The sequence below is a fragment of the Dermacentor albipictus genome, chromosome 10 (assembly GCF_038994185.2).
Source record: "Dermacentor albipictus isolate Rhodes 1998 colony chromosome 10, USDA_Dalb.pri_finalv2, whole genome shotgun sequence".
Classification (NCBI taxonomy): domain Eukaryota; kingdom Metazoa; phylum Arthropoda; class Arachnida; order Ixodida; family Ixodidae; genus Dermacentor; species Dermacentor albipictus.
The window spans coordinates 65,698,396-65,726,135 of record NC_091830.1 but is presented as its reverse complement, the minus strand read 5'-3'; the positions used below and the strand labels follow the sequence as shown (position 1 = coordinate 65,726,135).

The window sequence follows — 27,740 nt, the reverse complement described above, 5'->3', positions numbered from 1 at the left end:
ACTACACTAGCTAAACCCAACCGAAACCCTCTCCACTTCGCCATGCTCCTCGCCTTTCTTTCAGCCACTCAGGTAAGAAAAGTCAGTGTAAGTAGCCAATGTTACTCGCATTGGAAGCTTCTAGAAGTAATATTCTTTACCGATGACAGCGTGTCATTTTGCTGTTTAAACGAAGCTGGGGGTCACCTCCCATTGCTTGCGCCGGCGGTTGCGTAAATTTGACGTCGGGAGCTTGCATTCAAACACATTGCAATAGTTTTACATTGTAGGACACCAGAATATTAACCATTGTCCTGGAGGTGTGATTTAGAACCATGTGGCCTTTTTCCACGATAATTTGACAAGCATACCAATTGCCCTAAAGCGCATGCAATTGAGTGCGTTATAAATAATGGGAATGCTTGTGAGAACTTGGTCATCAAGGGCAAATGCCTGGGGGCAAAAAAACATGCAGATGCCATCTGTAGCTTTTGTCAATGTAAGCGAATAGATCGAACGAATGAGCTCACAAGCTGGCGAAAAAGTATGAAAGAGAGAGAGCGAATGAGCCAGAAAGACAGCTAGAGAAAGAAAGTGAGCGAGCAATAACAGGAGAGCGAACAAGAGAGCACTAATGAACTTTTCCCTTTCTAAGTGCGACCACCAACGCGCCTGCCACCTTAATGGCCCAAAACCATGCAATCAAAATGCCGTCGAAAATGGCCGGAAGAGCCGCAGAAATCCATTCGCTTTAAATGAAAAGAGTGAGTCTTTGCAAGGCTATTCCGAATGACTGGCTTTAGCTTAGAGCGCTGATGACGAAGTCTCAGAAGGCCAAGAGGACAATACTTCTAACTTTCGAAACGTAAAAATATGGGCTGGATGAAACTTTGAATGTGGCTTGTTGCGATGACTTTGGGCGCCAAGCACGAACACAATAAATTACGGCAGAAGTGATCTCACGATGTCTGCTACAGGGATGGGATCAGCATTCAGACGGTGCAGCGGCCCACTTTACTGGTGAAGGCATGTTTATATAAAGCTTCTAGTGGTCAATCTCAGACTTCCCCTTCTACGGCTTCAGGTGATATACTATCTCCGGTATCGGCCCACTTTGCTACGGCGCTCGATTGCGAAAGTCGAGCATAGTCATCCCCCCATACGGCAAAAACTGTACGACTAGATGACGACGCAGTGACAACGTATGAATCACGGAGAAGGAATGACGCCAAGGGAACCACAAAAGCCGCGTGATGACAACGGCATGATATGAATGAAGAACTTGAAATAATGACGATGGTATAGCGTCTACACTGTCACGACGGCTGTAGGAGGACGATGGAATGACGCCGATGGCATAACTACAACGGTATGACAACAGATGCATGACAACGACTGTGTTGCGCCGTCGTAATGACGACGCTGGCACGATAACATTTGCATGAAGGCGACCGCATGTCGGCAGCATGACTGCGATAGAATGAAACATAAGGAATGACATCGACGGAACGATGAAGGTGGTGGGATGACGGCCACGTGAGTACAATGGGATGATCTTTCTACAGTCATTACAACGGTAAAGCGACCACGTGACGACGACGACGATGACACGACGGCAATGGTAGGATGACTCTGAGACGACAATGACGTCATGACGACGGCAAGACGGAAGTCCGATGACGGAGTTAAAACGACGACTAAACGACAAATGGAACAACCACTATGGCATCACGACGTGGGCGTGGAAACTAATTCATGACGACTATATGACGATAGCGGCTTGACGAGGCCAGGAAGACAGTAGGATGACGATGAACGGCACGTCAAGTACCGAATCTCGAAGACTCTATCACGAAGATAGAGTGACGTCGACAGCATGGTGAAATTCGATTAACGAAGCTGGAGTGAGGCTAATGGAACAATCAGAACGGCCCACGACGCCCGGATGACGACAAATGCATAACTGCATGACGGCAAGGACGTAACGACGACGACATCACGAGGTCGGATGATACATCTGGAGTGACGACCATACAACTACCACGACAGCATCCCGACCACGAGAACATATCTAGCAGCGCAAACTGCTAGACGGTATGGGTCACTGGGTCGTGGCAAGAGCTTAACTTGCTTTTGCTAACTTGCTCCTTTATTTATTTCTAATAAATTTTTATTGCGACAGCCAATAAATGGACACTCCAGGTGCGTTCATCCTGTCCGTACCCCCGGTGCCGCCATGCTGTCCTAATATCAACAGTGCAAGCGACTTGAGCGTTTAAGGTTCGAGGTCATTGGATGCCCGAAAGACGAGCAACACGTTTGCCTGCAACAGCGACGAAGCCAAATGAACGAACCACCACGCTTCCCTTAGCCGGTTCTGTACCGAAGCATGAGCAGCGACCTGCCTTCTGGTGCTAGCACGCACGTTGCGCGCAAAAGCACTAGCGTTTTTACGGTGCGGCCTCACTTTCGAGACAGCGTTTCCAGACCAGTTAAAAAGAGCTTTGTTTTAACCTCGGCGATGCATGTAGCAGTCTGAACGTGAAGGAGAGTGCACATTGAGCTACTAATGCTGACGGATGTACTTCGGTCTCATCTCGCTTTGCAGTGACGTGCAACGCCCGTAAAGCCTGGGGCAGCGCTCGTTGCCACTCCAATGTGGTGGCGTGGGCGTTAGCTGCTTCACAGCAGACGTGACATCTCATGTTGCGTCGCGTCGATATGTCGCCCCGCGTGTTCTTAGAACACAGTCACGGAAGCCTCAGAGCAACGCTAAACTTCAAGATCGCTTTCAATGTTTCCCCTTTAGTTGAAAATGCCCGTTTTTCAAAGCTCTTTGTGTGCGCGTTAAATGGATGGATTGCGCGTGTTAAAGCTAGGTAGAACATTAGGCGAAATAAGAGCAAGAGCTACAGGCGCCACCAACCAACCCGCTTCAAAGAGAACGCTCATAGCATCCATCCACCAATCCACTCATCCATCTGCGGCAGCGGCGGCGCCGGCCGTGTGGGGCAACGAATAAAGAACCAGAACGCTCACCTTGGCGCATCCGCGGTAGCAGCGGCGACATTGCATTAGCTCCTCAACAATGCCTGGATAAAGGTTTCCATGTCACTACCTATGGACATTCAATAAACACAAACGTGCTTTTGCTCTTTATGCGCTTACACGATGCCTCGCTGCGTGTATATTCCTGCTCGTTTTATCTGCTTCATTTGCTTTTTCTGTCTCTCTCTCATAGTTTTAAATCTTTCGCACTGCCACGAACGTTCTATCCTACTCCGCAATTCTATCCTATTCGTGCAATTGGCGCCCATGCGCAAACGCGCCCGCACATGCCTGCGACCGGATCAATGGGGTCTTTGTATTTTCAAGTTGCTATTACATAGCCTTTCCTTCAGAAACTCCGGAGGAATAATCATGGGCCTCATTACCTACTGTAGGTTGTGACTGTCGCTCTAAAGCAAGAAACGTTACAATTGAAAGCTGTCGCGTCAGACCCATGTCGCTGAAATCGTGCGCCCTGCAGGGTGCTAACTGGCCTGGACGAACCCGCGAATCAAAAACACCGACACTGCTGTGGACGAAGCTGCGAAATGCGTTCGATCCGCCTGATTGAGTGACAGTCACAGATTTCTTGGAACTGTAAAAGAAATGCTGCAGGTTAACGTGCTGCAATCTCTGCATTGTTTGTGGGTGTTGAGGGGCGCCATAGCAGTAGGCACCGGAATAATCGTGACCAACTGGGTTCGTTTACCGGGCACCTAAAGCACGATGCACGAGCGTGTCTGGCCCAGTTGCAATGCGGCCGTCGCAGCTGGGATCCAAACCCGTTGCTCAGCAGCGCTACTCCATAACTGGGAAACTGCAGCAGGTAACATAGAACTCGGACATTCGCACTGTGCTTCATAAACCGTAATCGACGCCAAACGTACGCTTCATGGCAATGCCTAAACACGCGACCTGACTTGGCTGTTTACAAAATGCTGTATAATCGAACCAGCACGACTTTCCAGAGCATATCCCATAATGTATGCTGTACTGAGTTTGTCTAAAACTATTTATAAGGATCTTTTTGTTAGGCGCATTGATGGTTGATTCCTTATATTTTATTACGAATTAACAAAAGCTGAAACGCTTTAAGTGCGTTGCAGCTCTTCACAGGAAATTTCAATAAAGAAAATACGCTGCAGTGACCGAAACATAACGTTTCAATATTTTCAAAGCACTGTAAGCTTCTTTTGCACGGCTACTGAAGCACTGCTTTCAAACAAAGGTGCGTTCAAGGCCTATCATTTCTATATGTGCCTATTTACAATAGGCACCGGGCGGCCGTCGTAAGGCGCTATTAGCGCGTGGGCGAACAGCGCCTCGAAGGGCAGCAGTAAGAGCACTGGTGTCTAATGCATACGATGGTGCGAAGGCGCACAAGTCACTTACAGTGAATTCATCCTGCGATTTTTCAAGCCTAGCGAACCAGACAACGCATTTTCGTGTACCTGCCCTTGAGAAATATCGCCGGTTGTATGATGCAGGTCACATTCATGACAACAGGGGCGCTTTAACGTAAAACTATTCCAAACCTTTCTTTTACATTCTTTAATGAGGCCTCCACAATTGGTCAAAAACTTTTTGGAAACACCCCCAATTCGCCTGTCTGTCATGCGACGTCACGAAACCGCGATAGCGCCCCATCTGATATGACGCGTAGACACTGATTATGCATGATTGGACTGCACAACAGAAAAATAGTTATTTCAGATTCAACGTCTTTTCGCCATAAGACCTCGGCTATCAAAAGTATTAGGGCTGCACCCACTTCCCCTGCCTGTCACGCGACGTCATGAAACCGCGAGAACTCACCGCGTCGAAGTGACCTGTACACGTTAGAGGTGCATTAATATGCCGAACAAAACTGAACTTTCTTCTGAAGTGCCCCAGGCTGCCCCTTTCCGAAAGGAATAAAAGATGGCTGCCGCCTATCGCTCAGGCACTGGCTACTCGCATGTGCCGGAGAGCAAGGGTTTATTTGCGTATAATAAAACTTCTTGCGTGGCCATGTAACGTTTTCGAGCACTTTCGGCACGTTTGCGCCGTCGTTCTGCCAACCCTTCTTTGCTGAGGATCTGTTTTAGCGTCATTTGTAACCTTCCGTTGCATGCCGCCGCGATTTTCGACCAACCACCGCAAACTAAGTGAGGGAAAGTGGACCAATCGCAGACGCCGGCTCATTTTCTTTCATTCGGTTATCGATTTTCAGTGCAGTGGCTTGGCCCTATCGAATACCTCTTCACTTGAGCGTTCTCCTCGCCTCTTGTCAGCCAATTAGTTAAGACAAGCCGCTCAGTGTAGGCAATGTTATTCGTTTTTCAAGCAAACAAAAGTGACCTCTTATGAACGAGGAGAGCGTTTGATTGGTCTGTTCAAACAACCCTGCAGGTGACGGCCCGATGCCTGCGTCGGCGGTTACGCAAATTTGACGTCAGGAGAACTAAATAAAAATATATTGGAATATTTTTACGTTTTAGGGCCCCAGGTAGTGTATAAAGCAGGAAACCAGCGTAAATTGCTATGCAAATGTCCCCGGCAAGCAGAGCCCACGGCGGCAAGCAAGAACGCGGAACTCAAGCAGTTATCTAGCAGATATGTTGCTGTGCACGTTAACATTGCCGTGTATTTATTCGTCTAGACTGGTCAAGCAGCGCAAAAAATTACGAACCGGTTTTTTTTTTCGCTGCTTTGATGATCGCACGCGTATTCGATAAGTTTCCGTCCTCTGCGAATTTTTTTTCATGCTTCTCAGATTTCAATTTATCACAAACTATTCAATCTTCAATCATGGCCTTTTTCACAGTTTGGCGCGACGAGAACTGCCGGTGGCGGCGAATAAGAACATGCAACTGCGTTAGCGTTTTCTCTCAATGCAGAGTGCACAGAGTCCTGTACTATACCCCGAAAGAAAAACTGAGCCACTAAGAGGACGCCAAACTGACCACTACAAATTGGCATGTTGCCCTTCGGTGCCCTAGATCGCGAGCCGTCGGATGAGCGGAAGTGAAGGCCCAATTTACATGCACCACGAAAATTTTGCAAATGAACGGCTTCTTTGTTTATGTTATAACAACTAAGCAAAAGCAAAACAGCGTCAGAAATGTGCGTACTTTGGCCTACAAGCCGCGCATATACCGGCTTTCGGCTGTTCCGTGCGTGAGGCAGCATTGAAAAGACAACTGCACAGATGCACTAGCTTCAGTCATATTTGAGTAAGCGTTCGTGCATCTAAGAAAGCAACACGTTTTTTTTTCAGATTGGTTCCACGTGGCATGTCGGAAATTGAGAGACGACGGAACGTAATATGAAAATGTAGCGGGCGGCTGTGCTCGGTCCGGCCTTAACATGCTGGTATGTACATTCATGGCACAACCGTATGAAGGCCCCACCCGTCGACACTCGTCCCGCGCTCGGTACAAAAAAAAAATGGAGGACACCTAAGCTTCGCCTTTAAGAGTGGAACGGGATAGCATTAAAACTGCTTCTCATGACTTGACTTCATGACTTGAGAAGGATGACTGCTTCTCAAGCTTTTCGGCAACTGCAGCATATGTAACCGTAATGTTTAACGGGAAACACTCGCGGCAAGCGCTATGCACGAATGCGGGCTTTCTGGTAGAAACGCCGCCTTTTGAGTTGGCCGCAATGCGGTGCCGGCGAGCGCCATTTGGAGGTGTTGCAACGAACTGGGTGCGGCGCTCAGTGGCCTCCAAGATATTTGCGTACCAGCGCGCGCTCACAGCGGACGCCGTGGACGGTCTGTGCATGCTACAAACGCTGGAAAAAGGGTTTGAGTTCTTGCGTAGCGTAAGTATGTTTTGTCGCATATTTAAATTACAATGCGACACTATCATGTCTGCAGGTTGTGTGTAAGTCATACTTTACGATTTTTTAAGTATTTTAGCTTGAGAAACTTAGTTCATTAACTTCCTTGCGCCCCATGGAGGCCCGGGTATGGGTGGCCCGAAAGTCTTTTTGAGGCAACGCTGGACCCCGGGCATCGACACCACATTTTCTGCGACACGCGGCCCTAATGCTGTCGCATTGATACTTTCATTATCTGTATGCGCCGGAGCCCGAAGTGCTAGTTGGACAGAAACATATCGGAAACAAAGCTCCTTAAGCTGTCGGTGCATGTAACTTACCAAGCTCTCAAATTTGTCTCCTATTCGTTTCTGGCCAACATTTCCACCGTAACAAGCAGCAATATTGGTAACACCGCAGTTCTTTGAATACCAATGGGTACTCACTCTCATGGACATACTTCCAACGTTTAAAAGCAATGTTCGCTTTCGAAATGATGAATAAGGCCACAGGATCCGGAGCTGCATGCAGTGTAAATCAGGAATCGCATGCTGGTTTGCATAAAGTGCTTGAGTGAGTATGGCTTTCAGTCGACTTTATCCAACATGGTATCTTAAAATGGCTGTGGCTTAGGTAAGGTTAAGCCCAGGATGCGAAGCATACTAGCCTTTATTTTAGTTGTTGAACCACTGTTTAGCCTGGTGAACTGCTGTTGCTTGGCTATATTTGGTTCGGCTAGACGAAGAAACAACTCATGCATTACTTCTTCGCCTTCAAGAGTGGAACGCGACAGCGTTCCCGTCGACCCGCCAAGGGGTGTAAGACAATGGGCTACAGGGCAGCGACTACGCGCCCCGCATTGGACGCGGTGAGCGTCGAGCAAAGCAGCGTTCGGCGCGGCAACGAAATGTGCGCCTGAGCAAGAGACGCACGCCTTAGAAACAGCGCGTTTCTAAGGCAACACCGCATTCACTAGAGGCGCTTTTGTACCGCTTTGAAGCGTTGTACTCGTGGCTCAGTGGTAGCGTCTCCGTCCCACACTCCGGAGACCCTGGTTCGATTCCCACCCAGCCCGTCTTGCAAGAGTTGAGCCAAAGCCACTTCTCCTCTGTCGTGACGTCACGGTGTCACGTGATTTCATGGTCACCGCCGCGCCTGAGGAGCTGGGTTGAGCCCTCGTAATATGCTTCGCATAAAAATATTTTGAAGTACTACTTCTGGGCACGTGACCACAGCTTAGTTCCGACCATGCCTACTTGATTCCGCTGAAAGCAAAATCCAAAGACAATTGCGCACGTGGGTTTCTTTGAGCCCTAAAGAAGCCAGAAGCCGCAAAAACGGGGCTAGAGTTTATCCGCATATTCTGTGAAGTACCCTTCAGAGTGCTGCGCATTCATATCATGCAAAATGCCACAAGTAATCGATTATTATTGGAGTGCACAGACAGTTACTCGTTCGATGAGTGGAGGGCTGCCACCGGTTCGAACACTGCTGAGGCATTTCTTCTCTGGATTAATAATAAAATGAGTATGTGAACTTTTGCCCCCTCATCTAAAGTCTGCACAAAAGTGATGATCCCTTATTTCTCTGAGATTTGGCATATAGCTTTAAGCGACACTGCATGTTGTGTTCAGATTCCCACTGTTCATTTTCTACGCGAACATATTTAGAGCGTCATTGAACGCATGGTACAGAAACAGACAAACGCATATTTTGAAAATGCAAATACGTACCACGACGGCTTTAATATCTCAAGTCTACAGCAAAACACTTCCAAGGCATCAAGAATAAAGCAAGCGGAACGAGCGATGCTATGATACATCAGCAAACAACACCAACAGCAGGCTCTAAAAAGCAGCATGGCCGCATTAGATTTGTTTCAAGTTTTTATTACAGGTATTATACTGTATGTTATTTTGTTTCTGTTGAATCATAAGTGGAAGCAAGGCATTAAGAAAATGGCACCCAGCATACATTTCAAAGATGGTTCTTAGACATGTGTACACAAGAGCATGCGAAGCAATATTGATGTTAATGAGGCAATCATTTAAATATGCAGTTGGCATGTGCGGGCTCGTCAAGTTGGCGTAAATTAGAGTGTGCATCAAATGTGGATTATTGTGAGCAAGAAAAAATTACTACAGTCATTTCCCGAAATCACTTTCATTTAAGTCATGCGAGTTCAGTTAAGGAACAGCAATTCGTCGCGGAAGACAGCAAATACAGAAAAGATGTATGAGACAGCGGAACGCAGGAACGAAATCTTCATTGCATTCCAATTTAAAACGCTTTCCTTGCAACGTATTCCACTAACTTTTTAAAATGATGTAGCATTTATAAGGCGGAAAAAGCAGATTGAAGAAAGGAACGTACACAAATATACATTGCGTATCACAACTTGCATTGTGCAAAAGACAGTGGAAGAATGACGATTACCGTGCAGCAGGATTATGTCTACATTACGCACAAAATTTAAATCCTACTGAAGTTTTCCTGCGACATTTACACAATCTCTTATGCACTGAAATTGACACGCATATTCCCCTCCGCGGGCGTTTTCCGTATTTCTTCCACCTCTTTTACACATAGCTTGACTGCACGATTGCAGGGGAACCCTGCCTATACCACTCCAGATACATCATGTATTTTAAAGCTTCTTAACGAGAGTTTTTAAATCTGCCGTTTCATGTAGCATTACTCTGTGTGTCTCGAGCTTGATTACTCTAAAAGGCGCACATTAGTTTAACGAGAAATCGAAATAAATAATTGACTTCTTACAGTAACCTTCCCAATTACCTTTCAACAGAAACACTTCATGATAGATATTGCAATTTACGAATTGACTTCCTAAGTATTCCCCCAATAAAACCAATTATGAGGGTGAAACCAGTTTGGCGATTACATTCCCGAAGTGTGCGACGAAATGTTGGTGTTCCAGTTAATTTTTAACTTCAGCGCATAAAAATGAGTTTTACTGAAACAGAAGGTGAAACAACAGTTCATTTTTTACCATACGTTTCAGAGCGCGTATCTCAAAACAGGCCCTAGTTTCACTTTTGTTGCAAATGGACATGCCTTATGGAACGAGTGGCTTCAATTCGTAAATTACAGTATGTACCTTAAACTGCTTTGTTAAAAATTTGATTACTGGACAGATGGTAATTAGTAGTTCGTGTGCATTTATTTCTTTTGCACGTAATGACCGATTTAGCTCAATCTCCAAACATATATGCCGCAGCCCTTTCTTTATTTCAACTCTTGTTAACGGTAACAAGAAGCACCCGGTTCAACCAGTCTGTTAGAAGTGCGACGCAAACTACTTCGCTCTTTCGAATTTCTCCTGTTACTAATCTCCAAAAGCATTTCGAACGGTGCCTCTTAGCACTCCAATCGCACACGTACTTAAGCAAGACAGCACGACTTATCCGAAACAATACGCTGCTCGCAGACGAAAGCAACATCGCAACGCTCTAACATTGCTTCCATTGCGCTTGTAGTATACGAGTCTATTTCAGGTAGGGTTGCCATGCAAGCACGCCTGCAGCCTTAAGCGTTATAAAACGACACGACACAATGTAAAAAAAAAAATGATTGCGACTTCACTGATGTCGCTATAGGCGTTCAAGATGTCTTCCCTGAGTGAAAGAGAATACGTTGCCTGCTTTAAGATAAGACGTGGCACATGGGGAGGGCATGGAGCACAATTTACTCAGCAGAGACATCACCCTCCTTTTTTCGGTCCGCACGTTATCTATTTGTATCTCAAACCATATTTGCATTTCAAACCAGTGTTTACCGTTAACACAGCACATTGTGAGATACAGTAGTTAGCATATTGACAGCCGTTCAGGAATAAACTCGAAACAGTCGTAAATCAACGACGAACTTTAACGCATGTTGCACAGCCGAAGAACATACTTCACAGATTCACGTACACTGCTTTATGTACACTCAGTACGCTTCTCTTTTAGAACTACACACGCCCATGACTTTATTTTTACTTGCCCAAAATATAGTACAAATTAAATATTTTACTAGAGTAGCTATGAAAAGCAGCAACATATTAGGGAGGGAATTACCTTTTTGGCCGATTGTATGCTTTCGTATTCCTATGCGTTTGCACATCATCATTAATTTAAACACTGTAACTCAAACAAAATAGTCTTATCTTTACACTAAACTGCGTTACATTGGACGTGAAATTGAGCCTCGTCAGAATAGGAAAGAATACCAAGAACTGCATAATAAATTCTTTAAATAAAGCATGTTCTTAAGGATGTAGTTGAAGTTTTTTTTTTATGTCTGAGATAATAAATTATTTCTCATCGCCTTAATTCTAAGAGGTCACTACGCAACATAAGCCACATAACACTTGGAGATATGAACATGGCCTACCATCAAATAAAGGTCACTATAAGAATGCAACAATGAAAACGACATCTGAACGACATTTCAGGAATATACACTTTACTGTTGACATTTATTCTTGAGCTCGTGCGCGTCGATAAATCGGCGATAAGCTGCATCGTAGTTTAACTAGGTTGACGTGCACTGCTGGTTGATCGGTGCACATAAAAAAAAAACATGTGTGTTTCCGTTTAGAAGGAAACAATGTGTCGTGAGCTCGCGCCTATAACAAATTATAGCCTTGGTAACCATGAAAACTTGCTTATGTTAAGAGGACACCATAAAACCTGCCAAATGTCTTTTACTTGCGGCTAGTGGCTGGTAAACAACCCAAAATTAAAACGAACCAATAATTGTGATCACAATATCAGGTTAGTTAGATTAAGTTGAAGAAGTGAACTTGTTACAGTCGTTAGGAATCGGCTAATGGGTTATTACAGCTGCGACATTCAAAATTATCGCGTTATATTGTGTAATAGTTTGAAAAATGAAGTTATACGCTTAACGAAATGCCTTGTTTGTACAGTTTGTGAAATGTAGTTTTCTTGCATTTTTTCGTACATACACATTCCATCAATTTCCACAAGACAAAAAACATTCGCTGATGCTCACTCTCCATACGTCAAGCGTTTCAAAGCAACTGTCATGCTGTTTGCCTACGCTATTTTTATGGCTACATTCCACACTGGCGCCTTCTATAAAGCGTATAAATTTTATAAAAGTTTGAGACGTTTCGTAATTAAAATCAGCTTTCGTTGCATAGTGCGAAACTTGTAAACACGTAAATGCAACAGTGCGCACTGTCACTCTGCATTTGTTGCGTGTTCGAAGTCAATAGGATAAGTGGTCCTCCGTGTATTATGACATTACCGGCCACCGGTAATTATGAAATATTGGATGGGCTGGTCAGGGAATAATTTGTGACAGCCTTCAATAGCCCCATACCAACTTAAACGAAGCACCCAATCTCTGACTAAGCAATGCATCGTGTACAGTGTTCAGCTTAAGAGGCACGTTTTATGAATCATCGTAAAATCAAGGTCACGCTTGTTGCTGTTACCGCAAATGAAGGAACTGGCGGCGATGTCTAAACACTGCAATGTACAAGCTACTACAATGGGATGAAAAGCTAAAATGTTCACGCACAGAAATGCTACAAAAGGAAAAAAAATGTTGGGGACACAGTAAGGTGCGTGTGATTTGCGTATTGGTTGTCTGATCCCAGCTACGTCATGTGCACATGGGTGTCAAGAAGCGCGAAGCAGGATGGCCTCGAATGGCAGAGCTGCAGAAGTTTACCTATACCGGAAGCATCTCGACCTAATCTTTGGACTCAGCTGCACTTTTAGACTTCGTAATATCACCTAATTTGTCTCTATAAATATAGTGTAATGGTACGTAAGGAACCGCAATAGGAGGAAAACGATTCATTCGAAAAACACTTTCGTAATGCTTGAAATTTCAGCTATTCCGTTTTGTTTCGGCCAAACGTGGGACAGTTATTACGAGCATTTTACCAGCAGTGATTCATTTGCACCACGTGACTCATTCTACTACAATGAGGGCACTGTGATTAATGAGCCACTACGTTATTTGCGTAGGCATTCGATACTGCAGCTCTGCCCGGTATTCTTGGTAGTGGGTGACGAAGCTCAGAGCAAGGCCATAGAAACTCTGCTAATGCAAAGCTACACAAAGGGTTCCACGTGCAAACTGCCGCTATTTTGCGATGCGCAGATGCCCGAGGCTCACTATGGAGGCTCTAGAGGCTTCTGTTTCTTGAAAGCGTGTACTTTACGGTGCCGCCTACATTCTTAGATGAAGCTTCGGGGAACGCCAAGCACTGATTTAGCATAGCAAACAACGACGTATCTGTGACTGTCACAATCTACGTACATGCTGCACAACGTAAAAGACGTGAACCAAAGAAAGATGTAGTACGTGTGAGGAATATACATTCATCATTCTTGTGCGCCGTCTCTGACCTCAGCTGTTTCGGAGTGAGCAATGCGGAAGAGTGCCGGCATCCAGGCTGCAATTAGCTGTTCACATTTTATGTTATTGGTGGGAGTCCACTAAGCCTCACAGGAAACTAAGGCAGTTCCGTATGTTTGAATTCTTCCCGTTTACTATGCAGAGTGAACATATCAGTGCACGCCGCTGAAAGATGACCTCACCCTGTCTTGAGGTATGTGGCTAGTGTAAATTGAAGCTTCTGCTTCAAGTCAATCTTAGGAAAACCTCACATAACCAAAAAAAAAGATCGTCATAATCATTCATGATTTCATGAGCTGGAAAAGTAGAGTATTTCTGCTATGTATATTACGATTTCAATGACTTCAACTTCTAGTGACTGTACTGAGGCGATTCACATTTATTTAGAGTAAACGTATTTATAGCGTCCTTAGAAAAAACTTGAATAGCTTTCTCGACAAGCAAGTATTTCTCAACATTGGCATCAGAAGGAATTTATGCTTGATAATATTACTATCCTCCCTACACTTCTTTATTTTGAGCTTCCTCGCTTGGCTCATCCTTCGGAACACCGGCATGGCTGTCTAACGTTATTAACGCACTTGGTCAAAGAGAGCGTTATTTTTCGCTGCATCTTTTTTTTTTACGCCAGAACTATACTGATGCAATGGTACCCTAGAATATAAACGAATACAGACAAAGACACGCAGGACAGAAGTACCCGCTCTGAACTCCGGTGTCCAGTATCTCATTGTCCGTGGCATCATTTGACCATTGTGAACCCACGTCATTTATTTCAACTTTCAATCCTTAACGCGAGAACTAATGAAAACAATTTTGTACGAGCATCTTAACAATTATGAACAGCAGGCTACATTATAACATGTCCGTCAGAATCATGTCATGTATTAAAGCGATCTGACGTAAAAATTCGGCGGAAACCCGCAAGGTGGACAAAGGTAAAATATTAAAAGGTAAATGAGACAGCCACCCGTTCGTAGCAACTGCTACAAAGGAAACCCATACGAGTTCCTCGAAAGAACACCTCGGAGTTGAAGAAAAATTCGTCCTGGTCAGGGACTCGAACCCGAGCTCACTACCTTTCTGGGTCAGCCGCTCTATCATCTGAGCTAACCAGGCGGCCAGCAGATGGCAGGGCGATGGCAGGGCGAATTTTTTTTCTAGGAACCCTTTGTAGCAGTTACTACGAACGGGTGGATGCCTGATTTTCTCTTCAATATTTTACTTGTCTCCACTTTTCAGGTTTCCGCAGAACTACTACGTCAAACTCTTGCCGTTGCTTCGAGTTGCTGACAAACTCGACTTCGCCCTGCCATCTGCTCGCCGCCTGCTTAGCTCAGATGGTAGAGCGGCTGCCGCGGAAATGCGGTGGTCCCGGGTCCGAGTCCCGGACCAGGACGAATTTTTCTTCAACGGCGAGGTTTTCCTTCGAGGAACCCGTATGGGTTTCCTTTGTATCAGTTGCTACGAACGGGTGGATGTCTGATGTTCCCTTTAATATTAAAGCGATCGGCTTGTTCTCATAAAAGTCACAGAAATACAAAAAAAAAATATGCCAACACAAAGCGTAATTTTCTGCTGACAGATGGTTATGGATGAGAACGCAGCAGTACGAATTTAGTTGTAGCTTTCCTTTGGTGTGGATATATTCATAACTGAACCTGTCACAATTTTCTGCCCAAGAAAGCCACAATAAAGCCAGTTCTTGAAGAAATGTCGTTCTGCTAAAATTAGTGTTCATATCAATAGCCTGGATGCCATCTGAGCTCAGTTACTTTCTCTTCACAAATAGGCTGTTCAGTGTACGTACCCACGGCACATTTGCTAGCTCCGTCAGTCACCTATGCAGTTTAAGTGTTGTGATGAAAATGATATTTGTGAAGAGTCGAAGCTCTACGGGATTCTTACGGGGACTCAACAAAAGCTACGGTTTGTCACGTGCCTAAACCTTATGGGTCGTGCAGAAAGCAGGCTTGCTGCAATTTTAGTCGTTTGTGTCATTTGAGGAAGGAGACACAGCGTCCGTTGTGACATCATATGACGATGTTATATTGTTATGTGGCCCTAGGTGCTTTGCAAGACATTTGAATTGCGAGTATTAGGCGTACAATTGCAAGCATTTACATGCTTTCTCGAACCTTCTAACCCTGAGCATTTTCGGTGTGAATGACTGTGATATTTATATTTGTAACGTCAAAACACTGGTTCATGTTTCCATGAGCGCAAATTGCTCGACGAAAGTCGCGTACAGCCATAAAAATCCTGTCACATTGGTCGCGTTTAGAGAATAGTACTGCACGTCATAAGAAAGCAAAACTCAAACGTGGCTTTCACATGCAGGTTTTCTGTACACAAATTCCTCTTTCTCCCATTAGTGAAATATTCTTTCAGGACTTTCTTATCAGACTGCCGTGAGAAGTCAATGCAAACAACGAATTAACAGTCATGAGTGAAAGTATTAAACCAGCATTTCAAATGGGTATGTCCTATCTAAAAAAGAAAAGAAAATGTGAAAATAAAACACAAAACGCGCGACGATAAGCTACGCCCTATGAAGCTGTCGCTATGTCAGAGGCATGCAGTGCACGTTTTTTAAACAAGGATTACGGCCCGTTACATTGAGGCAACATGCAGAAGGCACCCACGCTGTGGCTGCAATAGCCTTTGGTTCAAACTTGCACAGCTTCGCCGAAGCACGAGATTCGTAACAGGATGAACGCACACTGCAGTTCATGTGTTGGCACTGATCCCGTGAACCACTTGCACTTCAATCGCTAGGAAAAGCAGGCATCTAGAACTATGTCAAACACAGTCAAGAGGACAATGTCCATGGCACTCGCTGGTGCCAGATCTAACCGAAACAGGTGCTTAAAAGAGCAGCTGCAATGACGCTCTATGTGCCTTTCGCCACAATCTATGGTTTGTCGTGTGAAGTGTAAATGCTTATACCACTTCCTTAATAACGCCTGCGCTATGCAAAGTCAATGCTCTCCAAACTACTGTGTAACGTCCTCAAGAATCATCATAGAGCGTCATCTTAACCATGATTTGGTGGTCCTATAGCAGCATTTCCTAGAGCGGCCAAACTGTTGAGCAGCCAAACCTCCTGTACACGCCGGTGTTGCACTCATTGTCGTCTAATCTTACACCGACGTGAGCAGATGCGGCAGCTGCCTCGGACATACCTGCTTGACGCGCTCTTTGGTAAGGCAGCTTTGCTGTCGGGCTTCGAATTTACACCATTCGCTGCCATGTCTACAGTTTGCACTCACAGCTAGATCACCTGTAACAGGAACGAGGCTACTGACAAATTTTCAACGTGTGCTGTACCATATTCCACGAAAAAATGCCCTGCTGATAATATTTCCACTGCGATCTCAAATGTACCCTACATGGTGAAAAGATTCGGGGATTTGAAAGTAACGTGGATTTCAAAAGTAACGGTCATTCTGTCGTTTTAAATTGAAATAGCGTTTTTTTTTTGTCAACAATGTTTGCGCAAGGCACCTGCAGCGACTGGAGTTCACAAAATGAATCCGTTCATCCCAACAGTGCTTCAGAGGTTGCGTTGTCGGTGGTTTCCCCCACGACTCCGTCCATCATCTGAACGGAGGCGGTGGTGGATATTCCGCTTCCTCTCCAACGGTCGAAATCTCCCGTAGAATGCGATGAATGCAAGCGCATTCGACACTCGGCAGCTTTTTTTTTTCAGAGCCGCTGCATGAATAGCAGGGCCGCTTCAGCCGCCGAGGGCAGAGCAGGATTCAGTACCCGCGCACGGTGACACCACAGTCAGCGTCGGCGCTGTCCTTCAGAAGGAGTCGACAACCCTGTACAGCGCCGTGTAACCGCAGCACCGTGCCCGTAGCTGGTCGACGAGCACGCACGCCTCGGAGACGTAGTCCATGAGCGTCGGGCACTCGCAGAGCAGCACGTACGTGATGCCGTGGTCCTGCGGGCAGATCTTCTTGTGGAAGGTGATGCGGCGCAGGCCGAGGTGTGGAGGGAGGCGCCGGTAGATCTGGCGCGCGCCCGTCCACAGCAGCCAGGATCGGTCGAGCTTCTCTCGGTCCTCGCCCGGAAAGACCCGGAAGGCCGAGAGGATGTAGCCCGTCTTGCTCGAGCTTGGCTTCCGCGGCACCCCGTCCACGGGAGGCCTGGCGATGGTGGCCACTTCGTCGTAGACGGCTGTGGTTTCCGGGTGGGAGGCGCAGCACATGTAATGAAATGGGAAGGAGGCGCAGGAAACATGGAGTAAGAGCACAGAAAATAACTGATTCACTTCTTTGACGGCTCTTTCAGTAAAAGAGAAAAAAGCAAAGCGAAGACAGGCTTAACAAGAGGATATCCAGTTTGCTACCCTGTACTGCGGAAGAAAAAAAAATGGGTACGGAAGAAAAGTGGGAAGAGCGCAAACGAAGGAAGGAATGAACAGCATAGAACTGCCAGTGTGGGCGCTTTCACATAGTCTGGGAAGTAATATATGTAACAAATTGTGACCATGCCCTGCGTGGTCGATAGTGACATTGTTGAGTGCGTTCAATGTTCCATAAATATCATGCGCGCTGTAGTTCAGTAGCTCTTTCTTATTGGCGCCGCGAAGAAAAATATACAACAGATGATATTAGGATTGAAAAGACAGACACAGTTCTGTCTAATGTACGCTGTACTTCATCGCTGAGAGTAATCTTGTGCAAAAATATAAACGTTCTCACTCCTGCTATAGACAAGAGATATTGCAGTAAGCGTGATAGGTTTTCTCACTTGATGCACCCTCAAATGTCTGCTTCTGAGGCGTTTGGCTTCCCATAACAAATTTTCATTCTCTTCTAAGAAAATTGTGCTTATCTCGACTATCGAATATCGCAGAAAACGAGCTCATCGCTTCTAAAGCCGATAGTGACACTACAGCAGCATAGCGGCATTGATTTAAGCCTCAAATTCTTCGCCTCAGTATATCGCGAAATGCAAACAGGTATCGAGCTGCGCTCAAATTTCGCATTAGCAAGTATCGTAGTCCTAGGACACTTTTGTTTAAATCGTAACCGCATAATGCCAATGAGAAATGAAGTCATGGAAAGCATAAGACCAATTAGCTGTGGTTGAAATTTAGATATGGAAAATTATGAAGAAATGGGGAAATGAAAGCGGACGAAGAGATAATTTGTCACCGGCGGCGGATCAAACATACAAGCTTCGCAGTAGACGTGCGAAGATAAAATGAGGACAATAAAAAAACCACAAGAGAAGCAAAAATATAGCAGTCTAGGGGAAGCATCACCGCGCTTTGTGGTGAAACCGAGTGCGCGCCTGTCAATGGTGATGACTGTACGCTGCGCCCAATACGCCTGCAGTTATGCTTCGGCCACGCCCTCCGCTGTTCGCGTTTCATTTCACGCTGATGTTACCTGACCTGCAGTATGCAAGTAGCATGATGCTCTGGAGTTGCACAACAATCACAACACAGAAGTTTCACTTACATAGGCTTACATAGTAAATAGCATCAATAGAGCAACACGTACAATGATGTGTCACAAACGCTGAGACGTGTACAATGAATCTGTGACATACGGGATTGCATGCGGTTCATCCAGGTTATATCACGGTTGAAAGGGAATCGCGAAATATTTCGAGGTGTCGATAATTCCAAGTATAAGATATGCCTATTAAGCTTATCCGAAAACTCCACACGTCTCGCATCACGAAAAGCATAATTAACCGCTTCGTTTCTGAAAGGCCACATCGATAGCTCCAGAGTTAACTTTTTGTAGTTGTTGTTGTTGTTGTTGTTGGCTTGCAGACAAATGTGAGAAGTCAGAGGCACTCTAATCTGTTCTTTGATAAAATTATTGGAGCGGTAGCTCAACAGCTCGCGTCGGCTGGCCATGAGACCGCCGTGCGCCTGGCCCGTTAGCTGGACGTTTTTATTCAGGATAAATTAGGAATGCACGCACCGGGGAGGCAAACCAGCATGTGCGTGCCGAGCCACCACCAGCGCACTTGCGCAACAAAATTTGCATGTGAACGTTCCTGCACATACGAACCTTACTTCACGCCGTTTACACGCATCGTACGTCGGCAAAGAGTTGACCAGACAGATGCTGTCGGATTCGAAAGTGACTCTCAGCCTACAGAACATCCGGGTCCATGAACATTGGCGTGTGCCTGCGAGGGCGAACAAAACGCGTTCTGCTCTGACTGTGGGTGGGCCCCGCGAATCGCAGAGAACGAGAATCTTGCTGGCCGCTCCGCGACAGTCCTTTCGCGCAGGACGGATGGCGCGTGCGGCGGTTTTGTTGAATGCAAGCTGTAATTTAAAGCTCTTTCCAAGTGGGGGTTGCGGTTCAGATTCCATTTTGGCCGCCCGCGGAAGCCGAAAATGCTGCTCGCGGAAACTCCACAAGACTTACCCGGCGATACATGCCCACATGTATAGTTCGGCATGAAATGCGCGGAGCCATTCAGAGGAAAGGCAAAGTGCCAGCCATGCATTCTTGGGAAATGCACGTATCATACAGGTAGGCATTTTACATTATTGAAGCAACGCATCGATCCTCTTTACGACAACGAACGGCCGCTGGTAGTAAATGCACTGCGGTTTCTTCGCCATTATGATGCTTCACCGCATTATATAACGGTGCTGCAGTGAAGCTAGCTAAAGCTGATTCATCTCAATAGAGCGCAAATGAGACCCTTGCTGGCACGAGCCATCGAAACTTTGAGAGACGCGCCTCGGTCATGTCATTTTTGCTGCTGCGCTTCAGATTCAATTTGACAGCACTTTCCAAAAGAGCCCCCTTGATATGGCACGAATATTTCTGACGAACCGTGAATGGAAGCCGCGAGAAGCAGCGCCCATGCCATAGCGAAGCGCGGTGCAGCGTTCGATGTATCGACTGTGGCGGTGAACGGCGAGTTTGATATGCAAGCAGTACACTGCTATACTTTCACGTGTGATGCCGAAGGGGATGAAGGGATGGTGGAACTGTGCCATATAGGCAAGCATGGAATATATCCGAGTTGGATGCATGACGGATCGATTGTATATACATTGCAGGTTACAGCCGCAAACGCAGAAAGTAGTCCTGATTACGTACAGTCAGGGTATATATATATATATATATATATATATATATATATATATATATATATATATATATATATATATATATATATATATATATATATGTGCGTGCGTGTGTGTGTGTGTGTGTGTGTGTGTGTTCTCTTGCGGCCATCAAACAACAGTGACTTTTCCTACCAGTAAAATTTGTAAATGCTCTCAGAAAGTGAATAGAAATGTAGACGCACACACAAAACACAGACTTCCAAATGCTGTTATTTCATGCAGGCAGGGAACTTATAATGGACTTCAAAATAGCGAGACAAGGAACAAACGCAAAGAAATACCGCACGAGGCAGCGGGTAGCTTCCTGTGCCCTGTGCCGAACAATAATGGTCACGAATGTCTTGTAATCCACTTTATAATGCGAACTGATACGCTTCTTTTATTCGGCACAAACAAAGGAAGCGTCGCGCTTTGTAATGAGCACAATGCGGCTGTCTAGGAAGCTGACTGGGAAAACGTCGACCTCAAAGCACCTGCAGATAATCCCGGCAAAAGAAGGCGCCGGGTTAATTCTAAAATGCCATGTAAAAATTGGAAGGCCGCTTAAGCTTCGCGTTTAAGACTGGAACGCGATAGTATTCAAATGTACCAGACTGCTTGTCACGCTTCTCGATAACCGCAGCGCATGCAACCGTAATGTTTACCCGGAAACGCTGGCGGCGAACTTTCTGGCAGAAGCGCGGCCTCTTGCGTGGGTCGCGATAAGGCGGAGGCGGGTGCCATATCGAGGTGTTGCAAGGAGACGGGGGCGCCTCTTTAAGGCTTGTGAGATTTGCGCACGCCGGCACGCGCGAATCTCGGGGGCCATCGCCGCTGTATGAATTTTAGAAACGCTGGAAAAGGGGCTTGTGTTTGAGTTTCCGCGTTACAGAAGTATGTTTTCTCGTATATTCAAATTACAGACCGACGCTATCAAGTCCGTTGATTGCGTTTAAGTCGTAATTTACGATTTTTCTGACCTATTTTACTTTCAGAAATTCAGTTAGTTCAGTCACTTCATTGCGCTACCTGGAGGGCCTCCGTGAATGGGTATGCGTGGTTCGGAATTATTTTTTGTCGAAACGGTAGTGGACGGTGCATACTAGGCGCCGCCGTCGGATTTACTGCCACAGGGGTCCCTTAACGCTTTTGCGATAAAGCTCAACTGCATGGCACTACACCTGGCCTAGCGATCGGCCAGCGTTTCATCCAGTGTAAAGCCACTTCCAGTCCTTCAGGTGACGGAAGGGCACGCGGATCTTCGGACGCTTGTGGGCAGACTTGTGGTAGCTCTCTAAGGTTGGGCGATAAGGCATCGAGATCCGTCTGCACGGCCAGACACGCCTTTGCTTCAAAATGTACCGCGAAGAGAGACCTGTCACGCATAGCAGGCGGCGTCGGAGGTGGTGACCTTACGCTCTGAGGGCCGAATGCCTCAAAGTGGCTAAAAAGCGAGTGCCTTGCGTCGCCAGGTACTTGGTGATGTGCGCAGGGGCCAAGTCTGTACGCCGCCACGCGCCCGCTGCTAGAAAGGAGACAGCTACCGAGAGCTGGAAACGCCCCCTCTGCCGAGCTCCAGCACCAGGGGAGTTGGCCCCTCGGCGCCAATTGCGATGCGCAACTTCGCCATGGTATTATTCAGTTCCTAAGAAAACCAATGAAGCAGCGCACGCCTTTAAATTGAGCAGTTACGAGTGTCACTGCATTTTAAGCGTGCTCCAAGCATTCCGGGTTCGATCCAGCAAGCGTTGTAGGTATTGCGCGCGACTAGGGATGCGAAAGTTGCGGAGATTTTGAGCGGACGCGAAGAAAAAAAAAACGTTTGCTTTTATCTTTCAGGAATCTTTTTAACATTGATAAGCTTTGGAACTCCCGTAAAAATAGCATACATGTCTTATTCCAGCAATAAAAATAATTATTCCTAAAAACATGCGATGATTACGAAGAGAGCGCGAAGACAATTAAATGAACGCCTTTTTCTCTTCGCCGAAAGATTGCTACATTGAAAACTGAGAGAAAGGTCACTCAGTGCCCGAATCACTTTCGCTGGACACTCTCGCATCACAAGCAAGCAATCGCGGCTGCTTCCACTTTGAAATTTGATTGTACGCAGTCGAGCATTATTGCGATAGCAATTACATGGACAATCCGAGTGCATTTCGGTCGTCGACGTTGTCGTGATGTTCCGCATAAAGTTCAAGGGCGACAACACCATCGCCGCGCGCCATATGCTGCACGTGCGAGCGAAATGTCGCGGTGTTCAGTCGCAGTGTTCAATCTCGCGAGCGCAAGGCAGGAAAACGGGGAGGAAGCGCGCCGTCTTCAATCGCGCGCAATTCACCGAGGGGAGGTGAGCGAGGGGGTTCTACTCCCGCGGCTGCGGCGTGTGGCAGGGCCGCGCGTGGCCCAATCTCGTGCGCTATCTGTGATGGGTAAACAGTACGCACAGTGTTTATAGCGTCGTGTTGACGCGAGAGAAAGCACGAAGTTCAATTCGCTCGCTGCTGCTGCCGCAATTCCTAACTGCAGCGTTTATATAACGAGTATCCGCGGTCACAGAGTGAGATGACTTCCTGTTTGCTTGCGCGTGCGTGACACCATGCCTGTTGGTTCAGTTATTAAGTGGGTGTTTAGTAGATCATATGGCAGATATATATACCATCCTCACGCCGCATATCTCTTTACCAGTTTGCTATAGTCATCGATTCTTCGCCTTTCGGGCGAAACTGCAATTCTTCATTGAACAGGTTTAGTTTTGAGACAATTGCGAAGCTTGTTGTGGATATCTAGAAATAAAAGACAGTTTTTTGTTCTACTGGCAGACGCCGAAGGTGCCTATAGCAGCCGAGCAGTTATACCTGCCTCAGCTGATTAGTACAATGACCTTACCACTCGGTTGACAGTCCCACGTATTTCGTGGAGTCCCAGACGCCAGCTCTGGACCGAAAGCCAAGGGACATCCTGTACTCCGCTACGTTTGAAAGCTACGCTAGTTTTTTTTTCTTCTTTTTGAGAACGAAAGTGGAAACGTATAAAGAATACACTTGAAAACTGCGTTGCCGTATTCCTGTCATCATCGTTGCGTCTCGAATTGCATACTGCACAGCAGAAAATGGCATGCACTGGTGTATTTTGAAATATGATAGTTCTTTTTTTTTCAATTTCTCGCGTTTAAACAAAAAGGAATATGTTTTCTTCCCAATATTTCCTGACTTTCTTCCGGACCCTAACATCTGTACGTGCGATGAGCTAAACAGCAAGATCACATGGTGTAGGACGCCAACATCACGGTGCCAGTGTTTTTGTGAAACAAAGAACGAGAGGAACAGCTCGAGGGTACTAGTCGACAGCTAGAAGTATAGGGTGCCTAACAGTATTTACTACATATATCAAGCGTTCTTTTACTATATGCAGCACAAACTGGCATACGTAGTGGTTCATTCACGGTATTCATCGCTGAGTAAGAGCATACGAAAGCACAAAGAAACAGCGAAAGCTCCTTTTGACTATGAACAACACATGAAGTTATTTCGTGTAAATGATTATGGACCGTGATTTCGGCAATCTGCATTTAACAGGTTGTGGCAGCTACGGTTTCCTATTCGAATGTGCAATGCACATAAAACATTGTTTTCTTCCAAGGCCTTCGAGAATAGACAAAACTATATTCAGAACTTGTACCACCAGTTCTTGTCTTGGAAAAGGAATTGCGTCCCTACTATAATTATTGTTATTTGTTAGCTGTCAGCGTCGATGTCCTGCATAGTACGAAGTTGCCTTTACGTTTTTCAAGTAGCACCTAACTTTTGTGTAACATGTACCGAAGTGTGTTGAAACAATTTAGTGCTGAGTGCATGTAGCACGTGGGTGTTTTTCTTAAACTCCCCTTTCTTACAGTTTTTACTTTGCAAAGTCTTTAGATAGACCAAAAGAAATTCCCGCGGAACCCATCCAACTATGACTGTTGACATTAATGCAATTAGTGTGCAAGTAATATAGCGACACGTCGAATTGCCTCCGACCGCCTAGTGTTCCAACCTAGCGGGCCCATTCCTCTTCCGTTTCCTGGGAACGAGGCTGGCGCTCGCACTCACGCATTAGCTTCGACCGAGTGACACGGGCCTCTCGGGTGACTCGCCAGCAGCGTCGTGGTGGATGTCGAGGCGCCCTGCAGGACTACGCCGTCTTCGCTTCGACGCGCCTGCCGCTTGCGTTCTTCCGCTTCCCCGGCGATGAGCAGGGCCCTCTCGGGTCGAGGCATGGCGGACGGCACGGTCAGTGGCGTCAAAGAGACGCAAGGACAGCTAGCGGCGTCACATTGGGATGGGGACACAGTTTGTTGATGACAATGATGTCAATTTTTGTTGGTATTCTTATTGAAATGGGGCGGCGACCCACTGTCACAGAGCATGCTCGGCCTAATCACGCTTTACTCCATCTATCGCAGTCTAAGAGTTTGTCTATTTCTCCTTGTGGGTTGAATACAAGGTCTTTGTCAAATTCCGATTGGTTTGGGGTTTGGGAGACCTGGACATCTTACCACTTTTGTCTAGTAAATTAGATGACCTGAGGCCTTCCAAGCATGTGGGACACCGAAAAAGGCATCGGAATATACCTAGGAACGAAAAAGACAAAGCAAGTTGACGTAGAGTTATGTATGAAGCTGTAATAATGCCTAATGAGGAAAAAAAATCGGACATGCAACCCAGATGCGTTCCTTAAGTATGCGCCGTGCCTAAAACCGGAACCGGAAGGTTCAATTAATTCTACAAGAAAATGTGGGCCGCTATCGCAGACAGCGCAATCTAAAAAATGTGAACCGATCTGGAAGCTATAGTACCCTGAATAAAAATAATGTGTGGTAAAGAAAAGTAAAGGTTAGCTAAAATACTATAGCTAAAATCAGATAGTACTAAAGCAGGATAAGGTGGCATAGGTAAAGTTAAGCTGACTGAACAACACTTGACATCGAAGAAAGAAAGATAAGATGTTCTAGCTCAGATGCCCCGTCCCAAATAAGAAAACAAAGAAAATCGTGCAACAACCAACAAAAAGGTACACTAATACACCCCGGAAAACCTTGTATTTCTTTTATGTCAACAGTAAAGCCGATATCTTTGTATTCTACAGAAACATATGTCTCTAACGACTCCGTTTCTACCCATCTATCCTGTGATATTTTTTTCACCACGAACGCTCTAAACGTGTCCTGCATATCACGACTGCTGACCGGTTAATGTCTCCATTCGCGTTGAACTGCAGGGCGTGTGGATGGTGGATGTTTCTGCGGGTCTTGCCGGGAGAATATACTTGCATCCCATTATGATGCGCAGCGTCGATTCCGAACTCTTGCTACAGCTGACATATACCGCGTCTTGTCGCCAATATTTCTTCCGGTGTGTCCTTGTCCTCTAGCTGCCAACTCAGACCTTAAGCAGGAACGCACTGCGCTGTGTGGTATTGTTGAATATTTTCCCTCTTGATTTTTTTCCAGCCGTACTTGTAAATCTCCATGGAATCTTTTGAACATGTTCTTTCTCATAGGATTTGTTTCAACTCTTCACATACAACCTGCCGTCACATACACCGGGATGTCTATTTACACTTTTGATCCCGGCCACGGCGGCCGCATTTCGATGGGGGCGAAATGCGAAATCACCCGTGTACTTAGATTTATGTGCACGTTAAAGAACCCCAGGTGGTCGAAATTTCAGGAGTACTCCACTACGACGTGCCTCATAATCAGAAACTGGTTTTGGCACGCAAAACGCCATAATTAATTTTCTTTTTCCATTTTCACTTTAAGTTAGCCTGTAGGCAACTACCGATTTTGAATCTTCCGCTATTCCGTGTCTATACTTTTGCGGTACAAATATTTTTGGACTTTAACAGCCCATGCCATTTCATCCGTGTTCCTGAGCATTCCTTCGAAACTTCTTTTGCATAAATAGCTGACACGCTTGACCCGATTTTCGGCAATAGACGGTACTGCTCGCCTTTATCGTCGAGGTTTGTCTGTGACTTGCATATCTAGGCACAAGTTCGCCTAATAAATAGCCAGTTTTCGTCACTTTCATCACCGTCACCAAGATGCGACTATCTCAAGGAATAATGTAAACGCAGTACAGCGGGTACGAAAACTAAAACTTCACTGATGTGCCAGCCCGAGCGGTAGAGTGAAGGTTTGCTTATGGTGGCAATTGTATAAGCCATTCCTTCCGCAAATTATTACCATGACTCGTAGCACTATAGCAGTGAAGTGATTTTCATAACCACTATTAGAGAAGGATATTGTATGCCAACTACAAGACGAAGTGGGTCTCTCCGAGCCATATAAAATTGCTCCTGCCTTTCGGCAGCCCACTTGCCTGGACGTTTCCCAATTCCATTACAGCATCTAATTATTTGTCGTCCATGGCAACGTTTCTGTTCCCTTGACAACGTTTCAGTAAATCTAACTGAACAACGCTTATCCTCTTCATTCATTACACGACTTGGCACTTGCACATTGAGTCGGGAGTATGACTATATGTGCTTCTCGGGTCTCCAAATTTATATATGTTTTCTAGGAACATGGTGCTAGCTTTGCCGAAAAAGAAATATTGGACCTCTAGCATAAATATTTACGAACAAGAGCTGGACATGCAGCTCAGATCCCGGCAAAGCGGGACGTTTCGTGTGCGCACTCTTTCAGAGTATGACAGATCTTGCAGGAACGCTCGTGCTTACTCTTCTCGTGCTTTCAAGCGAAGCTTGTATTGGCTTACAAGTGGCGTTATCGTAGTCACACACAAAAAAAAAACACAGTTGCTCCCAGGGCAGAGTAGCTGCGGGAATGGGCGGTTTGATTAGTTGACAGCTGTGCCGCGGCGCCGGAACGTGCGCCATTATCCAGGATTTCAGCTGCATAGGCGCGCGCACACGCCATGCGCGCAACCAATCAGAGCCGTTTCGCTTCCGCCGGCGAAGGAAAGGCAAGGAAAGGTTTACGCGCGCAATGCGCCTGCTTCGTTTCCGTCCAGTTCAGTCTCGAAAAATTGATCGGACGGCCATGCGTTGAGCGTTGCTCCGAGGAAAGGGCAGCCTTCGACGAGCGGCGGTGAGAACTCGCCCGTGAAAGGGCTCGCCGTCGGCGCGCCTATCTAGCCGTTAGAGCCACCTGAGCCCATGCTATCCGACACCAACGAAAGGATCCCCAGCTGGGGGATTGAGGAGCCGAAGCACTCCGGCACCGTTACCTGTGGGTTACATAATCATAACGAAGGGCAAGTGCACGCAGTACAAGCTTCGCTTACCCGCATTTTCCGGTAGGGGAAGGGTTGGTCATTTTTTTATGCCGCAGAGCGCGCAACAGTTCGGCGCAGATCTGCGCTTTCTCTTCTGTCGTACTTAAGAA

The 27,740-nt window shown here is 46.1% G+C and overlaps 1 protein-coding gene across 1 annotated transcript in view; it reads right to left on the bottom strand.

Annotated features, from left to right (window-relative positions):
- Positions 1–8,551: 8,551 nt before the first annotated feature.
- LOC135904163 (uncharacterized) overlaps positions 8,552–27,740 on the bottom strand; it is a 300,921-nt gene continuing 281,732 nt past the window's right edge. The window contains exon 9 of the mRNA XM_065434772.2: positions 8,552–17,424. Coding sequence (XP_065290844.1) covers positions 17,048–17,424 — 377 coding nt within the window. The 3' untranslated portion in view covers positions 8,552–17,047. The remainder of the gene's footprint in view (positions 17,425–27,740) is intronic.